This window comes from Emys orbicularis, chromosome 1, assembly GCF_028017835.1.
Source record: "Emys orbicularis isolate rEmyOrb1 chromosome 1, rEmyOrb1.hap1, whole genome shotgun sequence".
Taxonomy (NCBI): Eukaryota; Metazoa; Chordata; order Testudines; family Emydidae; genus Emys; species Emys orbicularis.
In genome coordinates, this window is record NC_088683.1 from 156,657,535 (window position 1) to 156,676,458 (window position 18,924).

General features: G+C 42.5%; 1 protein-coding gene across 1 annotated transcript in view; it reads left to right on the forward strand.

Moving 5' to 3' along the window:
* Positions 1–18,924, forward strand: part of SPICE1 (spindle and centriole associated protein 1) — a 34,646-nt gene that overhangs the window by 9,394 nt on the left and 6,328 nt on the right. Inside the window, exons 5-13 of the mRNA XM_065420764.1 lie at positions 1,356–1,477; positions 3,237–3,343; positions 6,174–6,316; positions 7,059–7,199; positions 9,301–9,566; positions 13,316–13,447; positions 14,301–14,436; positions 16,762–16,986; positions 18,411–18,877. Coding sequence (XP_065276836.1) covers positions 1,356–1,477; positions 3,237–3,343; positions 6,174–6,316; positions 7,059–7,199; positions 9,301–9,566; positions 13,316–13,447; positions 14,301–14,436; positions 16,762–16,986; positions 18,411–18,877 — 1,739 coding nt within the window. The remainder of the gene's footprint in view (positions 1–1,355; positions 1,478–3,236; positions 3,344–6,173; positions 6,317–7,058; positions 7,200–9,300; positions 9,567–13,315; positions 13,448–14,300; positions 14,437–16,761; positions 16,987–18,410; positions 18,878–18,924) is intronic.

An 18,924-nucleotide genomic window follows, 5' to 3' on the forward strand; every position in this document is an offset into this window, starting at 1 on the left:
ACCGTATCAAAAGCTTTGCTAAAGTCAAGGAATAACACATCCACTGCTTTCCCCTCATCCACAGAGCCAGTTATCTCATCATAGAAGGCAATTAGGTTAGTCAGGCACGACTTCCCCTTGGTGAATCCATGCTGACTGTTCCTGATCACTTTCCTCTCCTCTAAGTGTTTCATAATTGATTCCTTGAGGACCTGATCCATGATTTTTCCAGGGACTGAGGTGAGGCTGACTGGCCTGTAGTTCCCCGGATCCTCCTTCTTCCCTTTTTTAAAGATGGGCACTACATTAGCCTTTTTCCAGTCATCCGGGACCTCCCCTGATCGCCATGAGTTTTCAAAGATGATGGCCAATGGCTCCGCAATCACATCCACCAACCCCTTTACCACCCTCGGATGCAGCGCATCCGGCCCCATGGATTTGTGCTCATCCAGTTTTTCTAAATAGTCCCGAACCACTTCTTTCTCCACGGAGGGCTGGTCACCTCCTCCCCATACTGTGCTGCCCAGTCCAGCAGTCTGGGAGCTGACCTTGTTTGTGAAAACAGAGGCAAAAAAAGCATTGAGTACATTAGCTTTTTCCACATCCTCTGTCACTAGGTTGCCTCCCTCATTCAGTAAGGGGCCCGCACTTTCCTTGACTTTCTTCTTGTTGCTAACATACCTGAAGAAACCCTTCTTGTTACTCTTAACATCTCTTGCTAGCTGCAACTCCAAGTGCGATTTGGCCTTCCTGATTTCACTCTTGCATGCCTGAGCGATATTTTTATACTCCTCCCTGGTTCTTACACCTTCCTCTGAAGCATCTGGTACTGGACTAGATGGACCTCAGAGTCTGATCCATTATGGTAGTTCTTGTGGTCTCACTCCTGAATGCCTTTGATGCATAGTCCTGGCTGCCCTTGGAGCTTTGTCAGGGGATGAATGAGGGTCTCTCTTGCTTGCTCTTGGTGGAGAATGCAAAACCTATTGGCCATTCTCCCAGAGAGAATGGTGGGCTCTACAGTTTCATTCATCTCTTCTCTGTGGATTGCCATTTCTCTTTCACTTGTGATGACCATATGTTCCTCCTTGCATGTGCACATTTCTCCGATTACATCAGTATCTACAGTGACAACCCTAGCCCTCCACCGAGTATGTAGTGTGACTTTGTGGCTCGCCACCAGGGTTACTTAGGAGTGATGTTCACCTCCCCTTGACTTGTGTGATATATTGCAGAGACAAACGGGGCTTAATTTATGGTACAGAAGTCCTGAGGTACTGGTAGGACTTTGGACCTGGTTTCCCCTGAGATAATGGTTGATCAGCTAAATAGCCCTTTGTGTGCTATGACTTTCTGTCTTCCTCTGTCTACTCTAGGTTTCCCTAATGTAACAATGGCTCCTCATTGTGACCTGGAATCCTCTCAAGGTCCCATTGTACAAAAAAGTGATCCTCCCACACAGCTTTCCATCCTTAGTGAATCTATCATGGATCCCCAGGTAATGTACTCTTTATATGGACTGTATAGTAAATGCAAATAAATGACGTTTTCAATGAACAGTTCTGTGGCTATGTCTTCACTTGCGTGAAAGTCAGGAAATCCAAAATTAAGGTTCCTAAACTATCCTAAATCAGCTCTTTTGTGTATAGTATCTATATTATTATGTTTAACACTGTGTACTGAGATAAAACTAAATACATTATGTAGAAAATAATTTATTTTGGGTTGCTTTGGGAACCCTGACTTAGGATTTCCTGACCTTTTTGTACAAAAAGCATCAACTTTGATGTTGCATTAACATGGTTTCATTTGTGTTTCATTATTAAAAAGTAAAAGTAGAAGTGATTGATTAAATCTGAAACCAATTTCTCTGACCTTTAGCTGAATGCGCACACATTGACATATACTCAGACGCCTTTATTTCAGTGCAGTGATATCTCTGTATGTGGCTATTTTGCTGACTGCATTCAGGGTGTTCTTTTGATGTTCACGTAAGTCTAACTATTTCTTAACTAGTTTTTTAGAGGTAACGTTTTAAAACAAAATATTTTTTGTTTTAGACAAGTAAAGTTTGAATAACTTTAATGTGCTTTTCCCCCTCAGATAACTCAGATATCTGAAATCATACCAAAAATATTAACTTGACGTTGAGAACAAGGATAAGACACTTCACCCCAAAGGGCTACTTTTCAGAAAAGTTACAAGTGACAGAAAATAGGGTCTTGGCATGAAAGTGTCATTTCTACCATACGTGTAGTCTTCCTATTATGATTATGGTACTAATATTTACACCATAGCACCTTGAACAAATACATAGTATCCTACACTGAATTCAGGACTGCTCTGCCAGTCAGCCTGGGTTCTTTTTATATGGAGGCATTAATTATTTGCATTTTTTGCTGTGGCCTTTGATTTATATATGTAGCATATTCTATCGCTGCATGTGAGTTGTATGATAAGTTGAAAGTCTGGGCTTTCCAGAGGAAGCTAGGGGAGGCAGGTGCCCAACCACCATCGAATTTCAGTGAGATTTGGGTGTCCAGCTCTCTTCTACTCTTTTGAAAATCCTGACCAAAGATCCTGTTGTAAAGCATCCACAGGGCAAAATTCTGGTTACTGCAGGAGACCTTAATTCTGAATTGACTTTCCTAAGTTATGTGCACAATGAAATATCGCCCTTTTCATTGTATTATGTCACTGTTTATGCATGTGCTGTAAATGCAATTCATATGTGGGTTTTTATATATAAACTACATTAAAAGAATATTGTTTAGATTGCAAAGTGAATCATTCAAAACTTAGGAAATGCCAGAATCTAGTATTAATTCTGCCACTTAATTATATGATCATATGTTATGTTTTCCCACAATACCCATCTCATTTGATGGCTAGAAAGGCCACTACTAAGGAAATGAGGCAGCTGTTCAATATTTTTTATCTGCAGTCATTGTGCAGCCCTTGCCTTACTGCACACGTCCAAACAAAGCATTGAATACTGAAGTATTCATTTCCTGTGGTCTTTTCTAGAGTACTCATCGCTGTAGTATCCCAGTACTTCACAAACATTAATGAATTTATTTCCTGTCTTCTCTGTAAGATGAGAGTATTTTTGTCCATATTTTAGAGGTGAACTACAATAAAGAGACTTGTTTTCTGGGAAGTGTTTCTAGTGAACTACTTTATTTTTTCCTTTATGAAGGATGGATTTAAATTGCTGTCATGTAACATTTGAGATGTCTTGTGTTTTTCTGAGACAGGCTCTCAATGAAGTAGAAGGGGAAGATTCCTCCAACTGTCAATCAGAGGACAGTGTGAATGAACAGGATGTGTCTTTGCACTTCAAGTCCAACATTGACACAAACAGGTCAGTGTGTGTTTCTGTCAATCAGTCCACTATCATAAGGCTTCTGTCCCCATAGTGTTTTAATAGCACAATCAGATGTCCAAACACCTTTGTGCTTTCTCAAATCGCTATCTCTTATGCACAGGAGTTGCTCCCCATAAATATCCACAAAGCTATTACGATATCCTCTTTCAAATCTCTCCTTAAAACTCACCTCTCCCATGATGCCTACAAAACACTTGGCAGTGACTAGGCACTTGGTGAGCTGTGACTGATATTTATTACACTTACCATAATTCTCTCATTGTTACCTTGTCGTGTGTCTCCTCCCCTCTTCCCCCCTCCCGGTCTCATATTTGCATTGTAAGCTACTTGGGGACAGGGGTCTTCTTTCAGTTGTATGGACAGTGCCTAGTGCAGTGGGCTCCCATTCCTGATTTGGACCTCTAGGCACTACCTCAGTACATATAATAGGTTGACTTGTGGAACTGGATTGGTGGTTGAAACCCTAATAGCAATTAAGAGCACCCAGAGAGGAGAGAGTGTAAAGGGAAAAGAGGGCAGGCTAAGAACAGGACTTTGTGGGACCCCAGTGGACTGCAAGACATTGGAAGAGAAGGACCCATTGACCGACATGGAAGGCATGATCAAATAGGAGAATCAGAAGAGAACTGCATTGTGAGTCCAGAACAGATAATATATCAAGAAGAAAGGTGTGATCAACCATGTCAGAAGCAACAGAAATGTCAAGAATGATGAAGATGGAGTAGAGACCTTTGGACTTGGCTAAGAAAAGCCTGTTGGACTTTAAGAGCTGTTTCACAGTAGTGAAGAGGCTAGAAGGCAGATTGGGGGGTGGGGGGAATCAAGGATGGAGTTAGGAACTTGAGATAACAGTTTCATATGGTATGTTCTGTAATCTCATATGTGAAGGATAGAAGGGAGGGGTAGTAGTCAGAGGCAGTTGAAATGGGGTTGTCTTTTGGGGGTGGGAGATGATGACTACAGCATGCTTGTATCTGTAGAGGAAAGGACTGAGGGAGGTCAGGAGTTGGGAGGGAATGGGGTCGATTGCACAGATGGCTGTATTAGAGATAGAAAGTGCGTCAGAAGCCTCAGTGTTAGTCATAGAGGTGAAAAAGGTGGAGGAAAGAAGAACAGGGGAGAGAGGAGATCATAGCAGACCTCATCTTTTTTGCATGTGCCAAAGACTAGAACTTTTGCACTGAAGAGTTAACCATTCATGCAAAACTCAAAATCCTGGAAAAGAAGTTAAGCATATTCCTATCATACTTAACTTATACAAACATGTGCTCACTATAGCTAACATATCATCATATCCTCCATATACACCATTCATCATCATCAACTCCATTATTTGTGTTTTAACTCTCAGTAGTGATCTCTCTCAGAAACATATATGCGTATGTACTTATGTGTTGAATAACTGGAGGTTGAAAGTGTGTCTTGTGAGTGCTATAAGGGGGTAGATCATATATTTGTTTCATTGTATAAGGTATGTGCTCAGTAATAAGGTTGGCTAGTATTTAAGATGTTTGAGTGATTGTGGGTAGTGGTGTGTGTTTGTTGAAAGTCTGCTGTATGTGTTGGTGGATTAGTGTGGATGTCTGTAGTGGGTGTAGGTGTAGTATGGTTCGTATAGACTTATCTTTTTGTTTCTTTTGATTGTGGTTCTCCATCAGTGTTGTATTGACTTCAGCAACTTATATTGTGAATGAAATTTTTATATAGAATTTTTATTACATTTGGCCATGTTGGTTTGCAACTATAGCAATGTGTATTTGAGTTAACTGAGGAAAGTAGCATTGGGTTTGAAGGATGTTGTGTTGGAGTTCTTAAAGTAGCACACTTGCTGGTGGTCATTATCAAATGTCATAAGAACATAAGAAAGGCCGTACTGGGTCAGACCAAAGGTCCATCTAGCCCAGTATCTGTCTACCGACAGTGGCCAATGCCAGGTGCCCCAGAGGGAGTGAACCTAACAGGCAATGATCAAGTGATCTCTCTCCTGCCATCCATCTCCATCCTCTGACGAACAGAGGCTATGGACACCATTCTTACCCATCCTGGCTAATAGCCATTTATGGACTTAGCCACCATGAATTTATCCAGTCCCCTTTTAAACATTGTTATGTTTATGTCATGTCATCATGGCCTGCTCTACGCTTAAAGCTTAGCTTGGCATAGCTAAAGCACTCAGGAATGTGAAAAATCCACACTCCTGAGTGCCGCAACTACGCTGACCTAAAACCCTGGTGTAGATGCAGTTAAGTCAACAGAAGCATTCATCCGTCAACCTAGCTACCATCACTTGTGAAGGTGGAGTTACTATAGTGGTAGAAGAACCCTTTCTGTCATTGTAGTGTGCATCTACACTATGGGGTTACAGCCGTGTAGCTGTGGTGCTGTAGCTATGCCACTGTAACCTTCATAATGTAAACCAGCCTTGTGTTGGTTACAGTGGAGGAGTACTTGTGTAACTAAAATAGAGTGGGGAAGGATTTAACTCATTTCTAGGATTTTGAGGCTTTGCATTAATGAGGAATTTGCTTGAGCAATTTTAACTACTTTTTACTCCTGAGGGCATTTTTGTGGCTTCGTTTTGATTCCCCAGCAGAGTCACTTTTCTGCAGGGAAGCAAAGAAATCTGCGGGGGACATAAATTATGCACATGTGCAGTGGCACAGAATTCCCCCAGGAGTAAAGACTTTTTGAGAGGCTTTTTATGGATAGATGGTAAAGATTAGCTGTAAGCATTGTCATTTCAGAGTTCATTGTACCCTTGCGCACACACTCACTCACTCTCTCTCTCTCTTATGCTTATATATAGGCTACTCCACTTACTGAAAGAAGAAAATGCTGCTGGAGCTTCCCAGCTATGGGCTGAGAAGCAGCTGAGAACACCTACTCCATCACAGAAAGCAAATGCAGCTGTGACTCCAACAACTGCTTTGCCATCATCAGGAGCTGCAGGTTTGGCTCTGCTAGAACATTAACTCTCAAAGGACATAGGCTGCTAACAGCATCTTACTCAGAATAATTTTAGTGGCGAGGAAGGGACAGGATATTTTCAGAAATCTGAGTTGGCGCTGGCAGTTTGAATGTGTTTATATATAGAGACAAGGTGGGTGAGATATCTTTTATTGGACCAATTTCTGTTGGCGAGGGAGACCAGCTTTTGAGCTATACAGAGCTCTTATTCAGTATGGGAAAAGTACTCAGTGTCACAACTAAGTACAAGGTGGAACAGATTGTTTAGCATCAGTAGTTAACACGTATTCTAAGTGACGTGACCTGTTAATATCTCTCCAGTCATAGGACAAAAAAGGGGGGTTAGTGGGTTACAGATTGTTGTAATAAATCATAAATCCAGTGTCTTAAGTCCCATTATTTTTAGTGTCTAGCAAAGTTATGAATTTAAGCTCCCAGGCTCATCTTTTTGAAGTTGTTGTGCAGGTTACCTTTGAGGATGAGGACTAAGAGGTCAGATATGGAGTGATTTGTTTTGTGAAAAGTGTTCGCCCACGGGTGATATGGTGTCTTTGTCTCTTATCATTTTGCTATGTGAGTTCATTTGAGAGTGTAGTTATTGTCTGGTTTCACCCACATAGTTGTTGTTGCGACATTTAGTGCATTGGATGAAATATTTTACAGTTAATCAGTTAGTTATGCGTGTATGTGTGATTGTTTGTTTGTTTTGCTTGTTTTTAATCAGCCCTCAATGCTACCAGAGTAGTCCAGAGAGTCCATTCAAGGCTTCAGAATGAAGATGAAGAACAGACTTCAGATTCCTCTTACACTGTGAGACAAGTGCTGAACCCAAACCTAAGAAAGCAAAAGCAAGTTTCAACAAAAGGTTTGATCCTTTTAAAATGAATATTTCATCCAAAGTAACTTGTACACCTCTACCTCGATATAACGCTGTCCTCAGGAGCCAAAAAATCTTACCGCGTTTTATAGGTGAAACCGCGTTATATTGAACTTGCTTTGATCCACCGGAGTGCTCAGCCCCGCCCTCCCCTCTCCCGGAGCACTGCTTTACCACGTTATATCCGAATTCGTGTTATATCGGGTCGCGTTATATCAAGGTAGAGGTGTACTTGAGACAGTGTATCTGCCTTCCTCCAGTGTCCCTTAAAGCTGTGGTTGAGACCATATTTTCATTAAACGGTACTGATTATCAATGTAATTTATTGGAGTTAAAAGTCAAGATACAGTAGCAATTTAGTACTTAACATGATAGTAAAGAATTCTCCTCTTTCCCTGCTTGTGATCCCTGGTTACAGTACAGTCTTTGCTTGGAGTTTTACTTTCAGCTCTGGTATTTGCTAAGATTACAGAGAGAGAAGTAGTGACTACATAGCTAAGGTTGCATTGTGATTTGCTCATGAAGGACTGAAATCTTGTTTTGAATTTAGTCTCCAAATTTGGCACAACAGTCCTTCAGGGGACAATTTGAAATTTTCATTTAAATTGTTTTAGGAAAACACTTACTAATTTTTAGGAAGCATTTTTAAATGAAATTTGGTCTGGGTGTTTGAATTTTTTTAGGTGCCTCTGACTTAAAGAGGGGGAGGGGGACCCAAAACAGTCTTTCTACCCTGGTCCCTCCCAACTTCTAAAATCTTTCACATAATGCTGTATGGATAGGACACTTAGGAAATTTGGCAATTCTGTGCATAAAGAATAGTTCCCCTTACTCCTCATAACTGAATAGATTTGCATGAAGTGGCTGAGGGAGGAAGCGCAGTCTTCGTGTGTTAATACCTCGGTGCATATGTACTGGGATCCACATCATGCTATTACTGATTCACCGTGCAAAAGAGGCAACAATGTCATGAGGAACTAGCTCTGTATGCAATGTGGTATTGCCATTGCTAGGGCTTCATATTGCCACTGCTGTTTTGGTACCACCAGGCAGCAGGACTGTGGGGAGCCAATTGGGGGAGCTGCCATGTAGCACATGTAAGGGTGTTTTAAGGGGTTTTGGGGATGGAGTGTCATATACTTTGAGACTCTGGGAGGTTATAACCTTCTTCAGCAGCAGTTTTAGTCCAATTGATTCACTCAGGGTCATCATATGAGGACTCTCTTCTGAAAAACTACAGGAAGCTTGTCAGACAGCGAAGATGCCTTAGGAGTGGAGCTGGTAGCTTAATTATAGGTGCACTTTTTGCTGCAAGTCCCATCCCACCCCCTATGCCTCAGCTCTGTTATATTTGGTTCCCCACAGCTAAGTCTTGGTCAGATGTGCCTTAGCAGGTCTATCAAACTTTGACTCCTGCTGAGAAGCATAGCAAAGGTCCATGGGAGGTTGGGGAATGTAGATGGGATACCTTCATGCTACTCACTTCCCTGCTAACTCACCTGTACCTCTCTACATGGCTGTCCTCATGCACTCCCTGGAACTTTTTCTGTGCTGTATTGCACGGATCTATGATGATGTTCAATCTATGTATTCAATATTTAGGGGTTTGTAGAAGAGTTGACTCTCTAAACAATGTTGGTTCTGCAGAAATTTAGATTAGGGGTTCCCAAAGTGAGGCCTGAAGGCGGAGAAATCCAATGTACAGTTGTCCTTCCCTGTATTTGTGGGCTGAAGGTTGTTGATCAGCTGTATATTCCCAAGGTTATTGAAGTTCACCCTCAAACAGTTTCTAATTATCTGCCAAGGAAGATAAAAGTATGAACAAATGCTGGAGTTGGTGCCTTTATTTTGATGCTCATTTACCATACATTTAAACCAGGTGTGGTCTCTGGCTCCTTGAAAGTCACTAGGGTGGCCCTCAGAGTTAAGGCTTAGAGTCTAGTTTCTGAGGATTTAGAAACAACCTGTATTAATCTAAATGACTAGGATGCATCTATCTTTGATGTTCCTTTGTCCATTATAGTGCTGGAACAGAGTACTTCTCCCACAGTTGGAATTTAAAGGATTTTTTTGTCTCTCTCTCTTTCAGTGAAAAGAAATCATACTGCACAGATGGCTTCCAAACAGAGAAGAAATGATTCTCTTGCTAATGCAGATTCCTTCAAACTCCCAAGTGGCAATAAATCCAGCTTGGATGTCCTGAATCGCATGATTCACGAAGTGGAGCATGAAATGGAGGAATATGAGCAATGGACAGGCCGTGAGGTACAGAGAATGCAAAACGGTCATGGCCTCACAGGGTTCACTGTGTCACTGGTGAACACACTCTGTCGTCTGATGCGCTACCTCAAGGAGGTGAGTAGATGTTATGTGACCTGCTTCTGTAGCTAGAATGAATAAGCACAAGGATTATAGATTAATTTACAACCTTAACTTTGACAATTCCTAACTTCCAAGTCCTTTACTTTGTAATCTCAATATCTTTAATAGTTTTGTTAGGATTGTTTGTGTGCAATTAAAAAAAGGTAAAATTATTAATTCAGCAGAAACTATGCTCTCTCTAATAAACGGGCAGGAGTTCACTGAACTGAAATGGAGGCGGTCTCCCATTTACTTCAATGAGAGATGTAGTCCACTTAAACAAAAACCAACTGATTGTCAACAAAGCAACATTTAAACACACCCAATATTCTGAATATGCATTTAATTTTTATAGTTTAAAAAGTGTTCTATCTGTCTTAGGTATGTGGGCTCTGGGATTAGTTATATGCTAAAGATCTCAGTCCCTTCCTGGTTCCTCCACATGTGCCTGGGAACTACATCACAGCACCTAGCTGCCACTTGTTTCACAGTGAACTGCTCTGCTCTGAGCACAGGGCTTTTTTTTAGACCCTTGCATTTGGATGACAGTCCTCCTTTCTGTTGTGTTGCTTCTTTGCGCTGTGTTCCCCTCACAGGGAGCACTGGGCCTAGGCCTGGACTGCGAAGATTTGGGTAGGCTATACCCTTGGGTCTGAGACACAGATGAGGTTGCATCACAAACAGCAGAGGCTGGTCCTTCACCCTAGTTGAAAAATACTGTTGACCAGGCAAGGCTGAAGATGGGCTGAAATTGATTCCTGGCCATCTGTCACTGTCATCATTGGAAGTGAGTCTCCATTCAGGTCTTGAGAGAGTTGAGTGGTGTCCAGCCCATAGATATAGACTGTGGGCCATGCGGTCAAACCCTGATTGAGAGGGATACAGCCACAGCTGTGTGACTTGTTGGGCTGTCCCCTGCTCTTTTTGCAGTGGCTAAGCCAAATACAGCCACACCGTATTTGATACTGGTAACCCTTGGGACTGTCCCCTTGGTGGTGGTGCTTGTGCACCCAGAGACCTTGTTCCTTACTGAGATGCTGCCTGTATGATACCATCACAGTCCACTGTCTTCTCCTTAAAGCTATTATGGGGGGTTATGCTTGGAAGGACTCTGCAGCCCTGGCTTATTTGCCAAGCTAACCTCCCTCCCCCTTCAGCCAGCTAGGAGTTGCCAAAGGATGGGCTACACATCCTAGAAAAAGAGCATTCCAAGAGGTCTTGGAGCCTCCAGAGAGGTGTTTTCCTCTTCCTGTGTGCAGAGTGAACCCTCATCTGGCTCCTGTCCTAGAGAGAGAGACTCATAATCCAGAACTTCTGATAGGATATTGGTACGTTATCCTTAAAATAAGTAATGCAGGAAGGGAAACTCTGGTCTCTTGAATCCTTTGCTAGAGTTACCTCTAAATATAAAAGCAAGAGACGCTGCATTTCGAACACTAAACTCTCTTTGGAGGAGGCAATAAATGCAGAATAGCTCTATGAAGGGGGGGCGGAACCCTCTACTGCTGAGATGTATGCCAAACTGTATAAGATCCCTAAAGAAAAGTGGAATAGATTTGGTCATTTTCCTGAAGTGAATTCTAAAATCTTCTTACTGCTTTTACTTATACATACACCTCTACCCCAATATAATGCTACCCGATATAACTCGAATTCGGATAAAACGCTGTAAAGCAGTGCTCCGGAGGGGCGGGGCTGCGCACTCCGGTGGATCAAAGCAAGTTCGATATAACGCGGTTTCACCTATAACGCGGTAAGATTTTTTTTTTTTTTTGGCTCCCGAGGACAGCGTTATATAGGGGTAGAGGTGTATAAAAAACAAAGCCACTCATCCTGTGAATGCTATTTCCCTCAAAGTTCCATTGGACAAAAAAATTAGAGCACTGACACATCTCAATAGTGGTTTGTGCTGTGTATGCCCTACCTCCACTTTGAAAGCCTTCCTCACCATAAACAAAGCACGTAAGACTAGGAGACGCATTTGGCTGCAGTCACTGACCCTGTCCCCCAACACCACTATGGCCCAGAGCTCTTATTTCAGACTGGTTTGAGTTCCCCAAAAGTATGGAATAGTTCTGCTCAGTCCTGGCTCTACTGGTACCTAAACCAATCAGCCAGGTCAGGCTAGAAAATCTATCCTTCCTAGTTTTAAGAGATTCAGAAAGTGGATTACCTGTGTTCCATAGGCTTAAAGGAGATATACCAGCATGTCCCCTTCCATCTGCCTGTCAGTATTTGTGCTTCACTCTGGACAGTTATCATTTCCAATACATGATCCTCTTTTTGTCCCCCTCTTTGGCCTCATAGCTTTTCTTCAAGATTTTGATAGCCCTGATTACCTCCCTGAGGGAGGAGGAGATTTACATTTACTACTATACAGATGACATTCTCATCCAGTCCAGTGCCAGCAGAAGCCATCTGAGATGCCCAGTTGGGTAATTCAAGCTCTGCAGAGGCACAGCTTTGTCTTTAACCTGGAAAAGAGCTCCCCAACACTTCTCAGGATCTCCAGCATTTGGGGGCCAGATTGTGCATTCTCAGAATAAAGAGTGTAGATCCTCTTATTCATAACTCACAGACAACCACTTGGAGGAGCATTTTGCCTGCTTGATCTGATGTGTCTAGCACAGTCCAGTGGATCTTTCTCCACACACAACCTCTCCAGGCTGTCATTTTCTCTATGGGGAATCACAGTGAGGATTCCCCTTGTAGTTCACTGTATCTCACGTCATCAATGCTGTAGTAGCACAATATACAAAACTCAAGGAAAGCCTCTTTCAGATCCAGCAGTGACAAGGATTGTCATAGACACCTGTATCAGCCTTCATGCTGTCACACTCATAGCGGGGCAAATGATCTTCAGCCGAATCCAGGAGGAGCATCAGCTGGCTGGAGATCAGTGCCATCACTAATGTTCTGAGACACCTCTCCCCTCTCTTGACCACCACTGATGACAAGATGGCAGTGGTCTATGTCAACAGGCCAGGCAGGACTCTCAGCTCCTCGTTGCAGGTGAGAGGAAGCATCTAGAGTTCTCCTTGGACAGAGAGGAAATGTCTCTCCATTGCATTAGCTTATTTTAAAGGATAAGATCAATTTACAAACTGTCAATCTTGGAGGGGGATCTGAACAACAAGATCCTTTGCTTAATGTCCCTCTAATGGGGTATTTTCTAAATACACTTGTTTTGCCTCCAACAAGAAACAAAAATCGGATCTCTTCTGCTCCCAGCCCTGGTAGAAACAATACTGGAGAACAGATGCCTTCTCCTTTAATTGGTCTGACCTCTTTTCACCAGAATGGCCAGGAAGATCAAGCCTGACATGAGTAGCACAAAGCACTGGCAAGCACCAGCACCCTTAACTCTGCATTGTCTTGTGTGTGTAATCCTATAGTATAGAGTTGAAGTCGGAGTAGAGTGAGAGTGCTTCACCAAGAGCTGGTTATGTCTTTTTCATAAAGGCTGTGAAGAAAGACGCATAGGAGTTTAAAGGGTCTTCCCTACTCCTGTGGCATCATGGGAGAGTGGGGAAGGGATAGTATCCATTTGTATGTGCAATGAACAGGATTGCGATGGTAACACTGACGTCACCTTTAAAGCTGGTAGCAAAACCTGTATTTCTATGCTAACTTGATAGCGAGGTTTGGAGTTACTCCCTCTTGTAAACATGAACCTGTATTTATTGATTGATTGATTGTGTTTTTTCTTCCCCCTTCTCCTCTCCCCCCCTCCCCCGCCCCAGAGTGAGATGCAGCTGCGTCAGGAAGCAACGATGAGGCAGCAGCTTGAGGAGATGCTGAATGAACACAGAGCACTGATTGATGCTCTGACAACTGAAATCCTTCTGGTCAGAGAAGAAAATGCTGCCATACAGGTACAAAGAGCTGCTGAGCCTTTCCTTTGACACCCTATGAAGCCCAAGGCAGGAACTAATGCAGTGAAAGATTTAAGCAGGTTCTTTATCTCTAGAATGACGTGTCTGAGTTGATGTGCATTGGCAGAGCAGCATAGGGGGCAAAGGACTTTAACAGCAAGGGACGGCACTACAAATCAGCATTGAAAATGTGATAGTTAAAGAATCCGAGGAACGTAGTAGCAGGGGACGTTATTATAGAGGGGTATGTGGAAGTGTAATGCCAACCCTCAGTGCCTCATTCTAACTAGTGGCATAGTCTCCTCACTTCAGCAAGCTCCAAATTCTTATCAATTAAAAGGAGCAATAAGAAACTTTTTTTTGAGAAAATCCCTTTAAACTTTGACAGAAGATTGATTTAGTACAGCTTAGCCTTACTTTAATGGATGCCTACTGTGTAGTCTACATGCTTAAAAATCTGCCTCTGCTCTCACAATATTAATACTAGAGGGGCAGTGAAGTGGAACTGACTTGTGGTCTTATCAGTTTCACTCTGCAGCTGTGGTGGATTAGGGTGGAAGTTGCAGCCATAAGAGAAAGCAACCTGGGGAAGGAAGAGGAGGATGGGTGGCAGTGGGGGGTAATCAGTAAAATATGGGGCTAGTCAGGAAGCAAAAAGAGGAGAAAGAAATAGAGGAGACAGGTGCAGAGATGCCTTTGTTTGGCACCTCACTGAGATCAGATTAAAGCTTTGGCACTAAGCGGGGAAATAGACTCCTCCACTCAGAGGAATAATACATCTATCTAATTTTTGTCCCTAGAACACAGATCTCTATGCATATGTGTGGTTTGTTTGTTTTTTCCCCTCCCTTAGAAAAGACTTCAGCAACATATGGTGGCAACAGATGAACAGTTGATTTCACTCACTCAAGCATTCAAAAGCCTCCCTGTAACAGATCCTAACAGAGGGCGAAGTCCAACAGATGTTGGAGTTGCAGTCAACAGTCAAGGTGGGTATCATTTCAGCGCATTAGTAACTTTAGAATCCTAGGTGACATTTTGAAAAACACCCTCCGCTCCAAGTAACATCTGAGACAGTATGGGATAGTTGCCAAGAAATCACTGACACAAACTAGAACTTGATCCAGCAGACGCCTGTTGTAATCTCATTGAATTCAGTGGGACTATGCCAGATAGTAACTATCATACTTGGCAGTAAATTGTCCTACACAGACAAACGTCTAGTCCTAGGCTGATTGATGGATCCCCTTTGCACAGAAAGAGCTAATGGGTTAAATGCTTTCTAGGCACCTCCCAAATAAACCTGGGAACTGTTGTCTGAGTCTAGGCCACAGTAAACAGCTCTTATCTCAAATGCTCTGCCCTGAGACACAGCTGCTAATCTTTGAATTTTACAGCCATATTGTCTGTCTGTCTGTTTGTTTGTTATTTATTTATTTATTTAATTAATTAATTAATTAATATTTATTCTCTTCTATACAGTTCTGGTTAATCTCCCCTCCTTCCCCTCACTGGCAGCTCCAAGCCTGGATCTGGACTGTGAGGATCAGTCATGTAACCAACTGTGGACCTATGCTGTAGATGTGGTTATACCACAAACATTTCTGTTACAATTAATGACCCTTTCCTTATTCTTTCTATGAGGATTCTGCTCAGGAAGAGCCCACGTAGCTGCTCCTGCTGTGACTCCGGAGGTTTCAGAGCAAAGCTCCCCTTCCTTGAACACAAGTAACCCCTCCAAATGCTCTGTCCTCCTTGGGATGTCTTCCAAAAATACTCTTCCAAAAGAGTCAAAGCATGTTTCTTTCTGTACCTCTTGACGAAGGAGAGTTCTTGTTCCCTTCAGACTCCTCTCTGGATGGTTCAGACACTGGAGCCAGGTGTTTCTGATGCAGTAGTAGATGAGGCTAACTCATTAGTTACTTCAACAGGTATTTGATAATCAAGGAAGCCAACTGTCTCATATGAGTCTGTTGGAGGAGCTGGTGCTGAGGAGGCAAATGGCACATGGGTAAAACCCTGCAAATGTGCAGATATCCACTTTATAGCCATGGACCATGTTTGCGGATCACAGATCGGCTGCAGATACACATTTTGTATCCACGCAGGGCTCCACACATGGGAAAGAAGCTCTGGAAGGATACTATTTTTTTTTTTTTTTTAAATGGAGATATCCCATCTCCTAGAACTGGAAGGGACCTTGAAAGGTCATCGAGTCCAGCCCCCTGCCTTCACTAGCAGGACCAAGTACTGATTTTGCCCCAGATCCCTAAGTGGTCCCCTCAATGATTGAACTCACAACCCTGGGTTTAGCAGGCCAATGCTCAAACCACTGAGCTATCCCTCCCTATAAAGGAGGATTTTCTCATTCCTTGTTAAGGTCACTGAGGAACAGTGATTTCTGAGCGGTAGACTCCCCTTAATCTGACATTATTTCGTAGCAGATGTTACTAACTGTACGCAATGCCTCTAACAGACCAGTTCCCTTTTGGCTCTTTACATTTAAGAGAGCTGTTATGCAGCCATTCAGTTCTATGATCAGCCATGTCCTGCTTTATCCCTCCTACAGTTTTCCCTCTCAGGCATTAATGCCCTGAACAAAGCTGTTAAGGGGAAATCCAGATATAAGGTCACACAAATGGGGGCTAAAGTAAGTGTGTGTGTGTACTCCAACTAAGTATGATCTCAGAACCAGCTATAACACTGCAGTCATGTTTTTCATTTTGTGCTTCCGTGGCATGTCCAAAACAGATGGCAACATACACACAAACCAGTCATAGGCAAGTAGTTAGATGAGAATGGCAGCCATGGTTTAGATGGCTATGTGCATACTAGTTAGAGAGAGTGGATTTAAAAGGAAGGTATACAGCACAGAATGACTGGAAATAGAGTGGTAACAGCTAAATTTCTGTCAACCAGCCCACTTTACAATGAAGAGCCAAATACGTATTCGTGTGCATTCTGATCGACTGACAGTCGCGTGCTTGGTGACAGTCTCTCATGGAGTGCTCTACAATCTGATGTCCTGATCACTGAAGTTTGTTAATTTCCATCTTGGAGATGGAAAGCCATTTCAGAAATACAGAAATCAGGTTACGTTAGGTATATTAAGGTTTTGTATCCTTTCCGAGTGTGCTTATTATATAGCTCTTCATCAAAGGTAAAAAACTGTTAGGTAAATTCCCCCCCCACCCCTCATGTTTTCAGTCATCTGAATGCAGGACCTATCTTGATAGGAATTTATTTTTCTGTTCCTCATGTACTAAAATATTTTGTTTCTAATGCCCCCAATTCTTGATTGTCTGTCTTTTCAGAGAAGCCTGTATTATACTCCACTGTGCCCAGTACCGATATTTTCAGAAGGGAAAACACACTTGTATTCTCACAGGAGAAGCTGCCTGTGAAACTTCCCCAGTGGTCAAGTCCCCCAGACACTGTAGTGGCAGGCAGCAGTTTGCCAGCTCATATGTTCCAGCCAGCTGTATTGTTATCTCCGCCTAGACAGAAAAGTATCCAGGAATTCTCTCCTCTTCAGAATGGTGAGATAGTGGCCTCTCTCTTGGGACAGAATGAGATCCATATCCTTCACATATGGTGTGAAATATATCGTGCTCCCTCTTTCAAATATTTTATTCTTTGTTGAATGAACTTCCGCCAGGATTTGGCCTTGCCCACTTGTTTTTTGGAGGCAGCCCTTCTATGCAAGTTCACAGTTTTGGCAACTAGGTGCCTGGCATCAGAACCCAGATCTCTTGCCTCTGAAGCTGGAGCTGTGTTACTGCCCTCTCCTGTTTGCTTGTCTTTCTGTTGACTGCTGACTCTCAATTTCCACAGCCCCTGCTGACTAGTAAGCTTTCCGTTATGAAGCATGGCAGAAAGAAAATTACCATTAATCCTCAAAAATAATTTTTAACTGTAGCCTATGTACAAGGCTTCAGTAAGTTTTTAACCATATGGGAAATCTGAAGAGTTTGCACTGTATTGTTGTTAATAGGGGTGATAAATAGTCTGTCATTAGATCTTAAATTTCTTAACATTTTAAAAAACAGGTTCTTTAACTCCTATACTATAGATTTATTTCTAAGTTCTGAGAAAAGTCACACTGTACTCAAATGCTGTAATTTGGGGAAAGACAAACAGCGCTGGCTTAGCAGCGGGTAACTGACATGCGTTGTTTTTAGCATTTTGCACATTTCCTCTGATGTTGATTCTGGGCAGTAACAAAGCAGAGAATAACTAGAGATCAATCTTTATAAAATGGAGGACTTACTCAGCCATAAAATAAATGTTTATTTCAAAGTTCCCAACTGATATTGCAAACTGAAAAGTTCAGCTCCTCAGCCCATTACCCTCTGCTAGCTTTAAATCCAAGTACAGTAGAACCTCAGAGTTATGAATGTCTCGGGAATGGAGGTTGTTCATAACTCTGAACAAAATATGATGGTGGTTCTTTCAAAAGTTTACAACTGAACATTGACTTAATACAGCTTTGAAATTTTACTACGCAGAAGAAAAATGCTTCTTTTAACCATCTTAATTTAAATGAAACAAGCACAGAAACAGTTTCTTTACCTTGTCAAATCATTTTTAAATCTTCCCTTTATTTTTTAGTAGCTTAGGCTTAACACAGTACTGGACTGTATTTGGTTTTTGTTCTTTTGTTGGGGTGGGGAGTCTCTGCTGCTGCCTGATTGCGTACTTCTGGTTCTACCGGTCAGTTCATAACTCTGATGTTTGTAACTCTGCGGTTCTACTGTAATTGTTAAAATACTTGCAGTGACCTCTTTTGGGGAACATGAGCCAAAGGTGTACCCTGAGTAGAAAACTATCCATGTCCCCATCCTTAGTTGAGTGTTACAGTTCAAGCCCTTCTCTGTGCCTTAGCTCCATTAGGTTAGTGCTGCACAGTCACTCCCCATGTTGAAGACAGCTTGTTTACTGTTCCTTTACTCTTTGTCTATAGCATTGAAGAAGACAGTTCAAACATATCCTGCATCCCACATCTCTCCATCTATGGAAACCACTGTGAGAGAGCCAAACTGGCAAAAGAGCTCATCTTCCTCTGTGGGAACTCAGAACACAAATGAAGAGAATCGTCTCCTCGCCCAGAGGTGGCGAATTCCTCCTACGCACAAAGACTTGGAGAGTTCTTTACTGTCAGATGGTCAGCAAGGAAGAAGCACCTTGTCCCCAGTGGACAGATGCGCCATTGCTGGCTCTGAAGACGAGCAGAAGCCCAGTGCACCTGAGGAGCACACTCAAAGCAATGATCTGTTAGGACAGATAGCTGAGCTAACACTGCAGAACTCTGTTATCAAAGCTCAGCTGAGCAAATTCAGAGATCGTTCTCAAGAGGCAGGGGATGGCCTGCATCAGCCAGTTACAAAGCAAAATATGAACACTAGTTTAGGATCGGCCATGCAGGGACAGGTAAGAATGTAAGAGAAGGTAAAGATTGGGTTGCCTTTCATCCCTCA